The following is a 19,123-nucleotide window of genomic DNA, read 5'->3' on the forward strand; positions in this document are numbered from 1 at the left end:
TTTGTATTGCAGTATCAGACTAGCAGCAAGTTGGTATTGTGGTAGGTGAGAGGCTAAGTGGATTCCATGGTAATGGACCCATTTCTGTAATTTCCTTGTTGTAAAGTGCAGCCCGTGATCTGATAGGATGTTATGTGAACTCTTGTATCAGTGGGTCAAACTCTCTGCAAGCCCTTGTATGGTGATGCTTGCCTGAGGCCCTGCGGGCAGGAAAGACAAACACATACCCAGAGTAGAAGACGACAGATGTAGTCAACTTACCACCAAGTGACTAGCTGGTCTCTTTGAGAAATGGTGCTGATTCTGGGGCTCCACTTTGGTCTCTGTTGCTGGCAAGTTAGACATGGGGCAGCAACAGTAGCTAGATCAGCCTTAATGAGAGAAGTCCATGCTGCTGGAGCCATGCACACTTCATCTCTGCCATCAGGCTATTCTGTTCAAGTGCCCTTTGTGCCAGCATTAGGGTGGCTGTTGACACAGGCTGACTGACATCAACTGGCTGAGTCATTTTGTTTATGCAGTTGTTTAATGTCTATTCTGTTGTGGGTGCTCCTGGTTAGGCATTAATAAGTGATACAAAGACCTTCACACTTTCTGCCTACTCCCATAGTTCCATTCACATCCCCCTTTTTCCAATCTCTTTATCTCCAATCTGTCAATATTTCTTCTTCCAGGTTCTTGAGGGGTTTTCCGGTCATGTCACTTGCCACTATCCATGAATTCCTGCATTTTCTAACACTGGAGACACCTTTTCCACACAAGGTGTATGATGAGATGCAACACTGAAGCTCTGCCTATTTGGGACGATTGCCCTCTCTGCTCTCTTTCGGTCACCCGAGTGAGTCCATAATGCAGAACCCCTTACATTTTTCTTTTCTGTTATGAGATGGAGTCTCCCTCTGTCACCCAGGCTAGAGTGCAGTGGTGTGGTATCAGCTCACTGCAACCTCTGCCTCCCAGGTTCAAGCAATTCTCCTGCCTCAGCCTCCCAAGTAGCTGGCATTACAGGTGCCCGCCACCACGCCCAGCTAATTTTTTGTATTTTTAATAGAGATGGGATTTCACCATGTTCGCCAGGCTGGTGTTGAACTCCTGACCTCAGGTGATCCACTCGCCTCAGCCTTCCAAAGTGCTGGGATTACAAGCGTGAGCCACTGTGCCCAGTCCACTTCATTTTTTACCTGCACCCATGCACTATCAACTTGACTGTCCATGTATCAGACTTCCTCTTCCTACTTGTGTCAGTTATGATCCTCTGAGAAGCAGACACCAAGATGGGATTAGCTGTGCAAGAGGTGTGTTGGGGAAAATGCTTAGATGCAAGAAACAGGGAGAGGGCTGAAGGAGGCTGGGAGAGCCATGAGACTGCAATGCAAGCTTAACCCCTGTGGAGGAGAGAGGAAAGGAAGGAAGCGGGTAGGGAACATTTCAGGTCATAGTGCAGTTCTAAGAAAGTTTTGGCAAAACCAACAAAGAGTCCTGGCCAGGCACAGTGGCTCACGCCTGTAATCCCAGCACTTTGAGAGGCTGAGGTGGGTGGATTACCTGAGGTCAGGAGTTCGAGACCAGCCTGACCAATATGGTGAATCCCCGTTTTTACTAAAAATACAAAAATTAGCCGGGCATGATGATGCATGCCTGTAATCCCAGTTACTCAAGAGGCTGAGGCAGGAGAATCGCTTGAACCCACGAGGCGGATGTTGTAGTGAGCCTGGATCACTCCATTGTACTCCAGCCTGGGTGACAAGAACAAAACTCTGTCTCAAAAAAAAAAAAAAAAAAAAAAAAAAAAGAAAAGGTCCTATAGCCAAAGTAACTCATCAGAAGAGTTTCCAGTTTTGTAGAAACTGGAAACTCTTTTTGTAGAAAGAGCCTCCCTTAGTATCCCCACCATACTCAGTTATTAGCTGCAAGCAGCCAGTGGAAAATGTGGTATTAGCAATTGCAACCGGGAATCCTGTTTGGTTGAGTTTGATTGTTTGCTGTCGTTTTCCAGGATCCATCTGGTTTTTGTGGGATCCAGACGGCAAATTAAATGTGGATTTGATAGGATCTACCAACCCTGCATCTTTTAGGTCTTTAAGGGTGGTACTGATATTTGTCATTTCCCCCCAAGGATGAATTTTTTTTTTAATTTTGATATCTGGCTGGGAAGTTGGGCAATTTCAGAGGTTTCCTTTTGGCTTTTCCCACTATGATAGCTCTTGTCTTACAGTCAAGGAAACAATGTGGAGGTTCTGCCAGCTGCCTAGTATGTTCGTGTCGATTATACATTTGGTGACCAGGGAAATAATCATGGGGGAATCCATTGACATGGTGCACCCCCTACGAGCTAGACTTAGGCTAGGACTCCAGATACCCAGGTTTCAAAATCAACTTGGATATTGACCGTGCATCCAACTGACCTGAAAATATTTGAGTATTACCCTTTCCCCAGTGTGCAGACTTACCTGAGGAAATTTCCACAGGTCTCTTTGGGAAAGGACTAAAGGAGTCACGATCTTTTCAGATTCTTTTTTTATACAGTTGCAGGGTCTTTTCTTGTGGGGACCTGACTCCTCCTTCAGGCAAGAAATTCTGGGTCTAAGAACAGCTCAGATCTGGAAAAGGCAATGGATTATGACCTTTGATTAGGATAGCTGTCCTCAGCCTCTCTCATTATCCAGCCTTGATTTATTTTTATTGTAAAGACTGAGCAATCCTTTTGTTGCCTGCTCCTCTATCTTGCGCCTAAGAACTCTGTGTTCTCCTAACCAACTCGACAATTTTCTGAGGGTCATGGTCCTCTGGCTGCCACTCTGACCTTACTGCTCATTGTAATAACTGTGCCCAACTTGTTACTGGTGGTTAAGCCCTCCTGCCTGGCTTCTCTATATAGGGATCTTAACATCGCCATTGCTATCAAAGAGCTCAGTTCTGTAATGGCATGTCCTATAGTTAGCCCTCAGGATCTATTCCCATCTCCCCTCCTGGCCTCCAAGCCAGTAACTTAGGGTAGTCACAACATACACTGGCTGTGGAAGTGCTGGGCATATTAACAAAGGAAAGGGACTATACCCCAAAGGAGGTGCACTCACCCATGCTACAGAATTTAACATTCTAGTTAGTTCCTTAAGAGGTGGCACAAACATGCAGCTAGGATGGTTTTTGGAAGCTTGGAGAAAGCATGGCCCGCACCATCTGAACTAGAAATGTCAGAGCGAATGTGGCAGATGGTGAAAACAGAGATGGAGCACACTAGAATAAAAATGCTATGTAAGGCTAGAAAACCCACTGGGTGACGATGCTCCTCTAAGGGCCCAGAGAACATTCTGTTTATGAAAACAATAAGGAATGTGCTGATAAGATGAGAGGGTTACCAGCATCGCTGAGAAGCTTGTTAGTGGCTTTTTCACAGTCAAAGGAGATTTTTCTTTAAATTTAATTTTCTTGAATAAATACAAGAATAAGAGTTCTCTTGGGTTTAAAAAGTAAATAATATAGAAAATCATAAAATCAGCATTATAGAAATATAGAAATCATGAAATTTCACCATCCTAGGAAAATATGAACATTTTTGTGATCATCCTTTCATACATTTCTCTATGCAGTTATACATCCCTGTGTATAATTGTACATTCGTTGAATGTTATATCTCCTATTGGTACTACAGGAACCTTTCTTTTAAAAAGAATCTCATTTGTTCTTCCCCTGCCACTTACCAAAGCCTTCAATTGCCATTTCTCACCCTCTAAATCAAAGCTAACAATGTGTTGTTTATTTGTGTATAATTTTCTCCTGCTTTTAACACATACAATTTTTCTTTATCTTTCTAACTTATTTTTCCAAAAATAGGATCATAGTTCATAAAGTTTTCCACATCTTGCTTCTCTCCCTTAATATGTCATTTAAAGCCCCAAGTTAACTTTTATAAATCAAACTCATATTTTATAATGACTGAAAAGCATTCTAGAATGCAGAGACACTACCAACATTCGACAGTTCTGTTACTGCTAAGCATTCACATGGTTTTTAGGTTTTATTACTATAAATAATGCCGTAATACATATCCTTGTTACTATGAATAATGCTGTAATACATATCCTTGTTACTATGAATAATGCCGTAATACATATCCTTGAACATATTTCTTTAATCACTGGTTTAACAGTTTATGCTAAACTTGTACCAGAGATTGACATAAAATTTCTCAGTCTAGCTACTTTTCCCCTCTTCTGATGATCAAGTCTCCACAGGCTTATTTCCAGAATTCAGAATATTTTACTAAGGATTTCCAAAATAAAGCCACCCTCCACCCTTGTTAAAGTTATCCTTGGTGGGCGTGGTGGCTCACACTTGTAATCCCAGCACTTTGGGAGGCTGAGGTGGATGGATCACCTGAGGTCAGGAGTTCATGACCAGCCTGGCCAACAGGGTGAAACCCCATCTCAACTAAAAATATCAAAATTAGCCCGGCATGGTGATGCATGCCTGTAATCCCAGCTACTCGGGAGGCTAAGGCAGGAGAATCGCTTGAACCCAGGAGGTGGAGGTTGCAGTGAGCCGAGATCGCGCCATTGCACTCCAGCCTGGGTGATGGAGCGAGACTCCATCTCAAAAACAAACAAACAACAACAACAAAAAAACAAATAAAGTTATCCTTATAAATCACAGCTCAAATGTTACCCTTCTAACTTCTAATTGCCTACAAAATAAAGTCCAAATTTCTCAGAATGCATTCAAGACCTTCTCTAGGGGAGGACGAACATAACTTCCCACACTCATTTCTGTTTAGCTCCCATTCTTCTCTGGCTTTAAACACCTGTATCCTATACTTGGCAACAATGAACAAGAGCCATTTTCCCAACAATGCCCTTTATCTCTTGCTATTGTGCCTTTACCCACTTTTAGACATTCTTATGCACCTATGCACCCAGACATCCCTTCTATGAAGGCTTTGCTAATAAAGACAAACAGAAAAGTTATCATAACCTCTTCTGTGCTTCCAGAGCTCTTGGTACATGGTTTTCTTAAATAAGATGATTTATTTGGAATATTTTTGGATTTACAGAAAAGTTGCCAATTGTAATATAACTGTATACCCCTCACCCAGTATACCCTAATGTTAATATTTTATATTATCATGATATATTTGTAAAAACTGAGAAATCAACATTGTTATATTACTATTAACTAAACTCCAGACTTTTTTGAATTTCACCAGTTTTCCCACTAATGCCCTTTTTCTGTTCCGAGATCCAATCCAGAACACATGTTGCATTTAGTCATCATATTGCTGTTGTGTAATGTCTTGAGTGCTGTTGTTCCATACATTTTATCCAGGTTTTTAGTTATTTCATAAAGGAGGGTATAACTGGAAGCAAAGTCTAAGATTAGCTTTAAATAAAGCAAGAGGAAAGCATTTTTTTTCTAATTTAAAATATATTTATCGTCATATTTCAAGGGCAATATTTGTTTGAAAATAAAAGAAAAATCTTGTTCAGTTAAAAAAAAAGGGGGGCTCCCAGCTGGCAAATGCCACCAACACAGCTTAATTTTAATTTAAATAAAATAGTTCTTGTGAGGTTACTCAACGGTATACTGGAAACCTAAGAATGCCATTGCCATTAACAGAGTCCACAATCCCTCACCTCACTGCTTCCTTTCTCTCCTTATCACTTACCTATGAAACTGGATGGAGAGCTGCAGAGATGAGGACATTTACTAAGAAATTATTTCCTAAGTGGTATGTGAAAAGAAGGTAAATTAATGTTGAGTCACATTAATCTATTGCCTTGGCTGTGTAAGAATCACTAAGAATTCTCACAACCTTAGCAAGAGTTGCAAAATAGAAATACAACAAAGCAAAGGTGAGAAAACAAACCACGTGTCTGCTTTTTAAACAATCTATTGATACAATTCACCACATTAAGAGATTAAGCCAGAACACCCATATGCACATCTTATAGAAAGCATTTAAAATCCACACCTATTCATCATAAAAACTCATAACAAAGAGTGAGGAGTTTTTTTTAAACTGATAAAAGGCATCTACCAAAAATCTAAAACAGGCATTCTAATGGTAAAATATTATAAGGTTTTTCTTAAAAATTATGAATCATGCATTTTATCTCCATTTCTATTCAATGTTGTACTAGAGTCCCAGGCAACACAGCAAGACAAAAAGGAAGGGGAAAAGGGGCTCTATAAACATTGAAATTAAAGAAGCAGAATGTATTAGAAGTACATTAAGTACATTAAAAGTAATGGCAAACAGCGCACTTACTTTTGCACCAACCTAATAGTATGTGTAGATGTAATGATTAATTGCAAAGAGAAAAATCGCCCCAAATATCTACACTAAAATTATCAAAACTATCAAGGGAGCTGAATAGAAAATCAACACCAAAAATCAATTTTATTTCTATATCTCAGCAAAAAAGAGCTTAGAGGTGGCATATTAAAAGTTATCATTTACTAATGAAAAAGCAAATTTGTTAGAAAAAAATATAATTTAAAAATGTGCAGCCGGGCACGGTGGTTCATGCCTGTAATCCCAGCACTTTGGGAGACCGAGGTGGGTGGATCACGAGGTAAGGAGATCAAGACCAGCCTGACCCACATGGTGAAACCCCATCTCTACTAAAAATACAAAAAATTAGCTGGGCTTGGTGGCATGCACCTGTAATCCCAGCTACTCAGGAGGCTGAGTCAGGAGAATTGCTTAAACCAGGGAGGTGGAGGTTGCAGTGAGCTGAGAATGCACCGCTGCACTCCAGCCTGGGCGACAGAGCAAGACTCTGTTAAAAAAAAAAAAAAAAAAAAAAAAAAAAAAAAAAAAAAAGCCAATATCTATATATAAAATTATAAAACTTTTGGAAAGGCATTAAAGAATAGACAGATAGGCCAGGTGCAGTGACTCATGCCTATAATCCCAGTACTTTGGGAGGCAGAGGTGGGTGGATCACAAGGTCAGGAGTTTGAGACTGGCCTGACCAACATGGTGAAACCCCATCTCTACTAAAAAATACAAAAATCAGCCAGGCATGGTGGTGTGCACCTGTAATCGCAGCTACTCAGGAGGCTGAGTCAGGAGAATCACTTGAACCTGGGAGGCAGAGGTTGCAGTGAGCCAAGATCGCACCATTGCACTACAGCCTGGGCGACAGAGCAAGACTCCATCTCAAAAAAAAAAAAAAAAAGAATAGACAAATAAACAAATTCACTGTATTTGCTGATAAATGACACTCAGTATCATAAGTGTATCTGTTCTCTCCAAATTATTGATCTATTGATCCAATATAATTCTAATGAAAATTCCATTTTTTTATGAAACATAACCAGCTGATTTTTAAAAATTATGTGAAAAAGCAAAGGATCAAGGCAAGAGGCTTGTGAAAAAAGAATTGGGCAGGGCAGAGGGGAAGCAAGAGTTTGTTCTCTAAGGTATTATGATGTAATATGAAGCTACTATCGCTAAGATGAGTAATATTGGCTCAAGGGTAGACAAATATATCAACATAATAGAGAACATAATAGAGAACTAAGAAATAGAGCACATTATATTAGCAAGGGCAACCCTTGCATAATCAAGGGTAATCCTTGATTATGCTACAATCACTAATAAAACCTGAAATAGCTTTACTTAACACAATAAAGGGTTATTTCTGTCTTAGTCCGTTTGGGCAGTTATAACAAAAAATGCCTTAAATGGTGTAGCTTATAAACAACAGAAATTTATTGCTCACAGTTCTGGAGGCTGGGAAGTTCAGGATAAAGCACCAGCTAATTCTTGTGTTTGCGGAGGGGCCCGTCTTCCGCACAGACAGCACCTTCCTGCTATATATTCACATGGTGGAAGGGGGAGGGGGTCTCTTTTTTAAGGTTACTAATCCCATTCATGAAGCCTCTCCCCTTATGACCTAATTGTCTCCCAAAACCCTCACCTCCTAATACCTTGGAGGTTAGGATTTCAACATATGAATTATGGGGAGAAACAAACATTCAGATCAGAGCAATTTCTCACTCATAATACTAATTGATGAAGGTCATAGAACTCTCCCTGGTGTTCTCCTTCAACTTGGAGACCTTGGCTGCTTCCATGAATGCAGCTCCACATTTGGGGCTCTTTGCTTCTGGCCGCAGGATGAGAGGGAGCACATGCACATGAAGACACACCTACTCTCAGGCGCCTATAACACTCCCACACATTCCCATTGGCAGAAGCTCAGGCACCAGGTCTCAACACGACCACATGGAAGGCTGGGTAATGAAGTTTTTCTGTGTGCAGGAAGAGGCAGTGGTGTTGATGTGCCAGCATTTTCTCTGCCAAACAGCATGGAAACTTGATATATGACCAAATTGACATAGTGGATCCCTGGGGAAAATATCGATGATGTAAAAACTCATAATAATAAACGATGCTAAGAAGAAAAAAAAAGTCTATTTCTTCTTTACACTGCACACAACCAAATAATTTTCAATTGAATTTAAAATTTAAATAGGAAGGACAGAAGAAATATAAGAGAATATCTTTACATCTCTGACTTTTCGACTTTTCCAATCAAATTTTTTTGATTTCCAATCAAATCAGGTATCTAGAAAGACAAATGACACAAACCTGGAAGGAAATGATAAAAAAAATGATAAAAAAATATGTATTTGCAATACATATAACTGACAAGAAATTAGTATTTAGAATATATAAATAAATTATACAAATTAACTATTACAAAAATACAAGTAAATTAGAAAAAAATGGGCAGGTGGTCTGAATAAACATAACACACAAGCAAAAATATGAATGGCCCAATAATCAAATATAAACAACTCTACTTCATTAGTAAGACAGAAAATCAAGATCAAAATCACGAGAAGATTTCATTTCATAAAAATTTGATTGGAAAAGTTGAAAAGTCAGAGAGCATCAGGTATTGGCAAAGAGGAAGAACAATAGGAAATCTTTTCCACTGCTACTGACAATATAAACTGATACAAAAAACTTGGGGACTGATATGACACTATCCTATGAAATTAAAACTGTGCATATCCCATGAAATGGCAATTCCACTTGTAGGAAAATGCTTTCACGTGTGAACTATGGCTAGCTACTTCCACATAGATGATAATCTTGAGAATACAATACTGAGAGAAAAAAAAACAAGATTCAGAAGAATACATATAGTATATCATTTTTATAAAGTTGAACCAGGCAAATCTAAGGGTATTGTTTCAGAATTCATGCATACATGTGTTTAAAAATCCATGCTATAAAGAAAAACAAGGGAATGAGCAAAAGTCAAAATTTGAGGTACAAGATACCTTTGACGATGTGGCAAGGAGGTGGGGCAGAGAGGAGCACACAAGGATCTCCAGGATGTCAAGGAAGTTGGACTTTTTAAGTGGGGTGATGGGTTCACAGGTATTCATTTTATTATATAATAAACCAGGATCAGCATAAATATTACCTTATGCATCAAATATTTAATTTTTAAAATTAAAACACACATGCACGCACAAGAAAAAAGAAGTAAGTACTCTGTAAACTGACCCCCAGTCAAGAGAGCTGTTGATTTTGCAATTGCCTAGGAGCATAAAGACTAAGAGTATATGTTCTCTTTTTACACTGAGTCTATAGTGAGATCCTCTGTCCTAATAACATTTTAAATTTTGTTTCCCTTTTGCAATTACCTAAAAACTCCTCACAGTATAATGTATTCCATCTTTACTCTTTATTTAATATCAAAATCCTCTTTTATTTTTTTCTCTAGTGGCCAGGTTCTAGCTGCTCTTCCTAGAACCTCTAGGCAAGTTCAAGTGCTACAGAATCTTACTACAACATATGAGGTAATTTCTCCCTAATTTATGTTTATATTGGTTTCATTTTGTATAAGCACTGGGTGTTGAGTTCCCTCCTGTATGTTGTCTGGCTTATATGTATCTGGTATGAACTCTTCTTCTCATAGCCTTCTCTCCCTTCTCATAATCACATGACTTTGTTGGTTCCCCAGATCAAAACTTCTTCACTTGTGCTATTGGCTTTCCAGCCAATTTCATAATAGTACCTTGGGATTTAAAGTGTGCACTTACAAAGATGCTACAATAACAGAAATTAAAATATTTATAAATAAAAGCTTACTCATAAAACAATGGTTCTTAACCAAGGATGTACCAAAAACACAGAGTACATTTATTAAAATTCTCACCCAGGGACCCATCTCGACATAATGTCTAAGACGTAGAAAATTGACAAGAATTACAGAATATTAATGGCAGTGGTGGCCACTGGGGGAGGCATGGCCAGTTGCAGTGGGGGAGGCAGGACTGGGGCTGTGTGTTCCACAGAGCCAGCAGAAGCCAGGAAGAGGTGAAAGTCCCGCCCCCTGTTGTGATAGCAGGGCGGGAGCCTCATGCTCTCCAGGCGCAGCTGCAGCTGCCCAGCTGCAGCTACAGACCTGGACGTCCCTGTGCTCTTGGGGGCCAGGAGCAGGCAGGAGCCCTGCCCTCCTGGGCGCAGCTGCAGCTGCCCAGCTGGGGTTGCGGACCCAGGCATTTCTGCCCTCTCACTGTTCTGAGAAGACCCCCCATTCTCCTACAGGCTCAGAAGTGCCTGCTCCCACTGTCTGGCCTTTCCGAGTTCCTGGTGCTCACTCCAATCTTGGAGCAAAATTGAGGCTGAACCTAGGTGCTGTCATAACCTGGGGGGCTGTGTGCATCTCAGGGCAGCACTGACATGCTAGCCCCCTGGGTACTGATGAGCACAGGAGGGAAGCCAAGGGGGTTGCTGAGGGCATCTCAGCACTGGCCTGCAGGCCCCCTCAGCTGGAAAAGTCTGGGTGCCATAAATAGCTGTAGGAAGCAGATAGGCTCCTAGGCAGAAAAGGGCGGGTCCCTGGTGAAGCCCCACCTTCAAGCCCAGGAAGCTTGCCAGTCCTGTGAACCACAGTGGGAGCTGATGGTGCTTTTCCACACCTGCCCATGGCCATCCATGAACCAATCAGCACACACTTCGTCCCATCTGAAGCCCACAAAAATCCCCGGACTCAGCCAGAGTCTCTGGAGAGACATCGGGAGGACCAGCTGTAGAGAAGAGCCACCCACTCCAGGGTCTCCTCTCTGCTGAGAGCTAACACTCCTCAGGACACCCTGGCTGCAGAGAGGAGCTACCCACTGCGAGTCTCCTCTGAGCTGTTCTATCACTCAGTAAAGCTCCTCTTCACTTTGCTCACCCTCCGCTTGTCCACGTACCTCATTGTTCCTGGGCACTGGACAAGAACTTGGAACCTACCAAATGGTGGAGCTGAAAGAGCTCTAACACAAACAGGTCTAAAACACGCCCCTTGTTTGCCACATTGTGGGTGACAAGAAGGAGAGAAGAGCTGCAGCCTTTTGGGGAGCTCAGACCTAAGAGGTCCCCGAGGCAGGATTATGACACCCTCTTTAGGGCTCTGTGGTTCCTGACGTCTCCAAACTTCTGGGTGCCACCACCTTCCCCGGTGCCAGCCATGGAAGCTGCTTGCGGGACAACTGGTCCAGCCACAGCCTTGCAGGGAGCCAGAAGATGCCCACCCTGCTGCAGCCAGCATGCCTCGCTGTGTGCAGTAGCTGGACCCCACACCTGCTGGCTCACACACCCCTCACTGCTCAGCTCGTCCTTGGCAGGAATGGGACCCAAGCCAGCAGCACGAGATGAGCGCGGCCTGCAAGGCCGAGTGGGCTTAGTGGGCCCGAGCAAAACTTAGGCAAAGGCGCCACTGACCACAGAGGTTTCTGCTGGTAAAGCGACCCCAGGGATCCTGTAAAAATACCATGGTAGAAAATTGATAGCTCCTTGTTTGTTAGTGTTTTCCAAGAAGCAGAGGTCAAGACCAGACTGGAGGAGCAAGTGATGAGGGGAATGCTGTTGGAGGATAGAGGCGCGAGCTGGAGAAGGCAGGGAGTATCATCAGACCATGTTGTAGCTCTGACACCTCTGCAGAAAGGAGGATTTTGTGTGGAGAATCTCAGACGGGCAGTTCCAAGGAAGGCTGGGCTAGGTCAGTCTCAGTGGTGAGTCCTTCAGCCAGTCACCTGTTATGGGAACCCCATATCTGGCAAGAATGGGCCTGCATTAACACTTCCACGGGTCTCAGTTATTGGCTGGCTGCAGCCCTGAAACCACATGGCCTCAGCTTCTAGTGGGTCACCAGGGCAGCCACTGAAAACACCAGCCAACTGTGCTTCTCTCAACCGAAGAGCTGAGTGGTGCATATTCATGACCACCACATCATGGTAAAGAGGAAATACTACAAGAGGAAGCATCAGAGATTTAGAATTCTAGTTCTTGTTCTGTCACTTCTAGCTGATTTTAGATGTTAGGTATGAACCTTAATTTCTTCACCTGAACAATGCAAATAATAACACCTGCCTAGCCTATATTAAAATGTTATAATTATCAAAGGAAATGAGTATGAAAGTGCCTTGAAAAAGTACATTAAGGCCGGGGGGGCTCACGCCTGCAATCCCAGCACTTCGGGAGGCCCAGGCGGGTGGATCGCGAAGTCAGGAGATCCAGCCCATCTGGCTAACACGGTGAAACCCCGTCTCTACTAAAAATACAAAAAATTAGCCGGGTGTGGTGGCGGGCACCTCTCGTCCCAGCTACTCGGGAGGCTATGGCAGGAGAATCGCGTGAACCTGGGAGGCGGAGCTTGCAATGAGCCGAGATCGTGCCACTGCACTCCAGCCTGGGAGACAGTAAGACTCCGTTTCAAAAAAAAAAAAAAAAAAAAAAAAAAAAAAAAAAAAAAAAAAAAAAAAAAAAAAAATACATTAAGAGAGAAAAAATAAAGTCCATAATTAGATATATATATATAATATATATTTTTAAATTATACATCAAGTTCTAGGGTACATGTGCATAACGTGCAGGTTTGTTACATATGTATATATGTGCCATGTTGGTGTGCTGCACCCATTAACTCGTCATTTACATTGGGTATATCTCCTAATGCTATCCCTCCCCCCACCCCCCTCCCCACAATAGGACCTGGTGTGTGATGTTCCCCTTCCTGTGTCCAAGTGATCTCATTGTTCAACTCCCACCTATGAGTGATAACTTGCAGTATTTGGTTTTCTGTTCTTGCTATAGTTTGCTGAGAATGATGGTTTCCAGCTGCATCCATGTCCCTACAAAGGACACGAACTCATCCTTTTTTATGGCTGCATAGTATTCCATGGTGTATATGTGCCACATTTTCTTAAAAAGGAACAATGACATAATTACAAGAACATGAAATTTTTATTAAATAAAATCAATGTTTAATCAACTTTCTTTCTAGACAAAATTTTGTTTCCTTTCAAATATCTGATGTACATATGCAATTTTACAGTTAAGTCATGAATGTAGTCATTCATTCTTCATTGTCTCATCAAATATGTATGGATTATCTTATACGTTCCAGGCCTTTTTTTTTTTTTCTTGCCACTAGAGTTATAGGAAGGAATTTTTTAAAGCTCACTGCAAAATAAATGTTTATATTACCATGTGTGTGGATGGGGACCAGCGTCAGGTAGTGTCCTTTTCATGCTCCTTATAGATAAAACTGTCATGGCTCTAGCTACAGAGAGAATGATGTGAACAACGCTTTTTAAATTTTATCAATTTTGCCCCTTAAACTGTAGATTGTTCTCTGGCAGCCGGTAACAGCTGACCTTATTGCGAAGAAAAAACAAGTCCATTTTTTTGTAAATTCATCTGATGTCGACAATGTGAAAGCCCATTTAAATGTGAGCGGAATTCTATGCAGGTAGGCACTATTCAATGCATACTGAGTAGCTATTATAAACACCTACTACGCACTTGACTAGGGTATGGTATAATTGCTTCCTGGAACAATAAAATGTATTAACCATGGCAGCATAGAAGTCTCTGACTGGACCGAATGGACTGGTGATAAAGCCTAAGGTCCAGCTCTGTGATCTTGGATAAGTGGTTCAACCCCTCATGTCCTTGGTCCCTTATCTAAAATGCAGGTTAGACTCAATGACTGGTAAAGCCTCTCATAGTTTGCTTTTCTCTGACAACTCTGTACCCACTCAGGGAGCAAAATTGTCATTTGCCTTGGTAGGCTTTGTGATATCTCCTGAAAAAGCAGCTGTGGGAGGGGATTTAGCTTCTGCTAACTCTTCTTCACAAAGACAGTGACCATTTCTGAATGTCTGGCTTTAAAAAGTGTAACAGGTGGTTGGACTCTGCAGAGATCTCGGGTTAGTCTGGCACTGCCGCTTACCACCTACATGACCTTGGGGGAGTTATTCACCTCTCTGTTCCCAAGTTTTCTATATTAAGGGTAAAAACAGCACCTACCATGTGGATTAGAAATGATTTCCTTTTCTTAAAAAGTGTATCAGGTGCAATTTCTGCTTAGAGTCTAGCCTTCTTCCTATGGAGTCTCCTGTCTAATATTTCCTCTCCATATCCACTGCCCAACTGCCAGTACCTTCCTGGTGGCCTGGCCCCTTCCTTGAGACCATGCTGTCTTCTGTGTATCAATGGGTGCCCCCTGGATAATATGCTATGTTAATTATTAGTAATATATTATAGGTGTGTACTGTTTTCCAGGAACTGTGTGCTGAACCTTCCTATTAATTGACATTGTGTCTATTAATCTTTACTTAACCCCAAATAGTAGATACAATCCCCATTATATAGATGAAAAAATATCCTTACTTATAAAGGAATTTTTCAGGGTAAATCAGAAAGAACATGGCAGAGTTAGGAGTCAAACTTAGACCTTTCTGACGTCAATGCTGCGGCTTTTATTTTTTGGCCCAAATAAGAGTAAAGAACCCTTTATTAGTATGACAGCTAACTTTCAACTTGTTCATCTTAGGTGATAGAATGCCTGAATTCAGTTAAAATATTTGCCTGGTTAACAAAAGAGGTGCTCTGAAGAGAACTTGAATGAGATGCCTTTCCTGTACTTCCCTTTTCCTGTTCTATTTCTTTGGCTCTGCAGAACATCTGGTGCAGGTCAATGGGGAAAAAATAAGAAAAAAAAAAAAGAAAAGGCTTTTCTGCTTCTTCTTCCTCTTTAACTGAAAACAGCATAATACAGTGATATTCTGGATTGAAGAAAGGTACATTGATCCATATGTTCATATAAAAGTCACTGAAGAATCACCATTGAATAATGTTGGTAATGGTGGGAAAGGGTGGTTTTTATGGAGGTTCTGAAAATATACCTAATAGGAGCTACTTTTTCTCTAGTGCCCACGTAGGCTCTACTGAAAGGGTTTGTCGATCAGTTTATCACAATGTGAGATGTCGTGCTTTTACCTTGATGAAATGCTTATTAGGTTTCTTAGTGATTTTTTTCTTCATGCTCACCTGCTGTGCCTGCAATGCGCCATGTGGGAAGATCTACCCTCTGCTTGGAAACTAGCTTACTCTCTGTTTCATCACCTAGTGTCTTGCTGGCAGATGTGGAAGATCTTATTCAACAGCAGATTTCCAACGACACAGTCAGCCCCCGAGCCTCCACATCGTACTATGAACAGTATCACTCACTAAATGAAGTAAGCCATCACACAGCTCTTCAAAGCTACTATTTTCATTTAACCAGCATTGCCATTTCAGTCAGGGGAATATCCAAGAATCATAACTGGTAGAAGATGGTAAAACACACACACACACACACACACACACACACACACACACACACACACACACACAGGTTAATTACATGGTTGTCATCTTCCCTGAGAAGATTGCATCATATTTGGTAAACTGCAGGACGTTTGTCTACAGCTAAGAATATCTCTAACTGCTGGGAGTAACACTTTATGCTATGGAACAACAGAAATTAAACAATAGGGGCTTTAATTAAAACTGCCACCAAAAAATCACCAGTCCAATTAATCATGTCTCTTTGGACCATCACCCTAATTTTACTAATTACCAGATTAGCTCACTGAATTAAAGGAATATATTCATTTATATTTAATACACTATAACTAATTGCATTTTATTCATTAGAAGGAAGCTATTTAAACTAATAATAATAATAATGCCTTTGTTCTAATCTTTAAGAAACTGGATTTTTTTTTTTTTTTTTGAGACAGAGTCTCGCTCTGTTGCCCAGGCTGGAGTGCAGTGGTAGGATCTCGGCTCACTGCAAGCTCCGCCTCCCGGGTTTATGCCATTCTCCTGCCTCAGCCTCCCGAGTAGCTGGGACTACAGGTGCCCGCCACCTCGCCCAGCTAGTTTTTTGTATTTTTTAGTAGAGACGGGGTTTCACCGGGTTAGCCAGGATGGTCTCGATCTCCTGACCTCATGATCCGCCCGTCTCGGCCTCCCAAAGTGGTGGGATTACAGGCTTGAGCCACCGAGCCCGGCCTGAAATTGGATTTTTTTATATCAGTACTTACAGGTTCCACTCCTTTTAGAGGGAATTTCAGTAAGGTGTTGATGTGTAGGTGAGACCTCAGCAAGCTTTCACATAATCCACTAAAAGCCATTTCCCTATATTTGTTAGTTGAAAGAATAAATTCGCATGAGGACTTTCTTTTTTATATGGTATTCTCCAAGTAGTAAAAAATACCTTGATGCCTTTTTATAACAGTATGCCCCTATATTGCCTAATATAACTATTTTTGTCATCTTTGACTAGGTGCCCAGAAACTATTAGGGACCATATCCATATTTTTAAGACATCTAAGACTTAGGTAATGAGAATCAATTTTATGTGTATAATCTTTAAAAGCATCTGCTCCTTCCCAGTTAATTAAGCAAGAAGTCAGTATGCTTCTAGAATGTGTGCCTGGTTGATTGACGGGGTCTTAAAATTGCACCCCCCCCTTTTTTTTTTAAATCTCTCCTACATCTATCCAACTTAGACCACCTCTCTCCAGTATCCATCAGCAGGACTGCATGAGCAAACTTGATGCAGAGAGGTTTCATAGGTGGGATTTGCAAAATACAGAAGGTGAAACTGTCACTGTTGTGATAAGTTTGGTGGGGAGAGGGGAATGCCATACACAGACGTATTTTTAAATATTTGTCAAAACATATTTTAATTATTTTGTTCACAAAAGTTATGTTTTCTTACCATATCTTCAGGAAAGAGTTGGAATGACACAGGAGGAAAAAATAAGCACACGGCTCTATTAGTTTGTTAGGGCTGCAGTAATAAAATACCACAGACTGTGTAGCTGAAATTACAGAAATTTGTTTTCTCCTGATTCTAGAGGCTAGAAGATCAAGGTGTCAGTAGGTTTGGTTTCTACTGAGGCCTCCTTCCTCAGCTTGCAGGTAGTTGTGATCTCACATTGTTCTTCCTCATATGGCCTTTTCTTTCCTTTTTTTTTTTTGAGACAGAGTCTCTCTCTGTCGCCCAGGCTGGAGTGCAATGGTGCAATTTTGGCTCACTGCAACCTCCGCCTCTCGGGTTCAAGCGATTCTCCTGCCTCAGCCTCCAGAGTAGCTGGGACTAGAGGCGCACACCAGCACGCCCAGCTAATTTTTTGTATTTTTAGTAGAGATGGGATTTCACCACCTTGGCCAGGCTGGTCTCGAACTCTTGAACTCGAGTGATCTGCCCGCCTTGGCCTCCCAAAGTTCTAGGATTACAGGCGTGAGCCACCATGCCCAGCCTCTTATGGCCTTTTGTTTGTGCACATGCATCCCTGGTGTCTCTCTCTGTATATCTTAATCTCCTCTTCATATAAGGACACCAGCCAGATTGGATTCGTGCCCACTCTAGGGGCCTCATGTTGACTTGATCATCTCTTTAAAGGCCCTATCTCCAAATACAGTCACTTTCTAACCTACTGGGAGTTAGGGATTCAACATATGAATTGGAGAAAGGGGTGTAACATTTAGTCCTTAACTATGACACTCTAGAAAATATCTTGTACTTCTCTTTCCACTCCCGCCCCTATTATTTTCTAAGAGGTTCATAGGAACCATAAGAATTTTGCTCCCAGAAAATTCCTCTAAGTACTTCTTTCCCTTTGATCAGTGGTCTCTTGATCAGCCCTCCCTACGAGATGGCCTGGTGGGCAACACAGGTTATTTTGTCATTGACTCACACCAGGAGATCTTAGATCATCCAGTGTAGGGAGAAAGAAACAAATGGCCAAAAATTACTTCTTAGAATGGCGAGAGAAAAGAGTTCTTCAAAGAATGTTGCATTACTACCTGAGCTTAGTTTGAGAAATGAATAAAGTCTGTCGGTTAAACTGCCTTCAGATTACACAGCCTCTCGTGTTAGAGGAAATCCACTGAAGTATCAATGAATAAATTAATTTTTTTGTGGCAGCTTTCTCAGGTGTATTTATGCCTAGAGGAGTAACACGGGAAATGGAGTTTCAACTAGGAAATTGCTGATGGTTACATTTCTGACACCCCAAACACTGACAGGATCAGCACTTGGTGGCAGGTGGGCAGGAGCCCTTAATTCTTGGCATGGGGACAACCACTCACACCTACCACTCATGCTGGTTATGTGATCTCAGAGAACCCAGGGATAAATGGTGCTCCAGTTTTTACCAGCTAGGATTGCTATTTGAAATCACCTCTAGAAAAGTTCCCAGAGACAAAGCCAGGATTTGATTGTTTCCGTCTCAGAAGGCATCAGAGTTTAAGAATGGACCCTCGAAAGTTGGTCCACGTTAACACATAACCCAGTTCAATCCCAGCAATCTCAAAGCAGACAATAATGCAATGCTTGCTTTGAAGTGGGTGCCAGCCTAAAGTCAGATTTTTTTTTTCTTTTTCCTTCCCCTATTATCTTGACAGAACCTCAAAAACAACTGGACTTTCACCCAAGAGAGAGGTCCAGAATCTGGGATAACTGAGTTTGTTTATTTGTTTTTTCTCCAGATTGTCCCCACCTTTGCCTCTCATCATTCTGCCAATCTCACTGCGCTTGCACAGGTCTTTAGTGGGAAACAGCGATGCTTCCCTTTATCCTGTGTAAAGATGGTGCTCAGGGCTCCCTTCATTCTGAAAAGTGCATTTTTAAGTCCCATATAAAAGTGAACTTTTGAATGAATGATAAGAATTTCATACACAGGGGCAGTGACTCAATGTGATGACTTTAAAAATAACTTTCAGGGGCCATAGTTTAAAGACTAACTTTTCCTACCTCGTTATAAGTAT

The 19,123-nt window shown here is 41.5% G+C and overlaps 1 protein-coding gene and 1 long non-coding RNA gene across 3 annotated transcripts in view; one reads left to right on the top strand and one right to left on the bottom strand.

The window, feature by feature from the left end:
* Positions 1-19,123, top strand: part of CPB2 (carboxypeptidase B2) — a 50,974-nt gene that overhangs the window by 7,626 nt on the left and 24,225 nt on the right. Inside the window, exons 2-4 of one of the 2 annotated variants that reach the window (XM_010358087.1) lie at positions 9,750-9,825; positions 13,642-13,766; positions 15,429-15,537. In XM_010358087.1, coding sequence (XP_010356389.1) covers positions 9,750-9,825; positions 13,642-13,766; positions 15,429-15,537 — 310 coding nt within the window. The remainder of the gene's footprint in view (positions 1-9,749; positions 9,826-13,641; positions 13,767-15,428; positions 15,538-19,123) is intronic. The other variant, XM_010358088.2, reaches the window with a different exon arrangement.
* Positions 1-19,123, bottom strand: part of LOC104658151 — a 46,010-nt gene that overhangs the window by 2,312 nt on the left and 24,575 nt on the right. The window contains exons 2-3 of the long non-coding RNA XR_747391.2: positions 2,451-2,600; positions 262-552 (exon numbers count right to left, since the gene is read on the bottom strand). This is a non-coding gene — a long non-coding RNA (uncharacterized LOC104658151). The remainder of the gene's footprint in view (positions 1-261; positions 553-2,450; positions 2,601-19,123) is intronic.

Source organism: Rhinopithecus roxellana, chromosome 18 (assembly GCF_007565055.1).
Source record: "Rhinopithecus roxellana isolate Shanxi Qingling chromosome 18, ASM756505v1, whole genome shotgun sequence".
Taxonomy (NCBI): Eukaryota; Metazoa; Chordata; class Mammalia; order Primates; family Cercopithecidae; genus Rhinopithecus; species Rhinopithecus roxellana.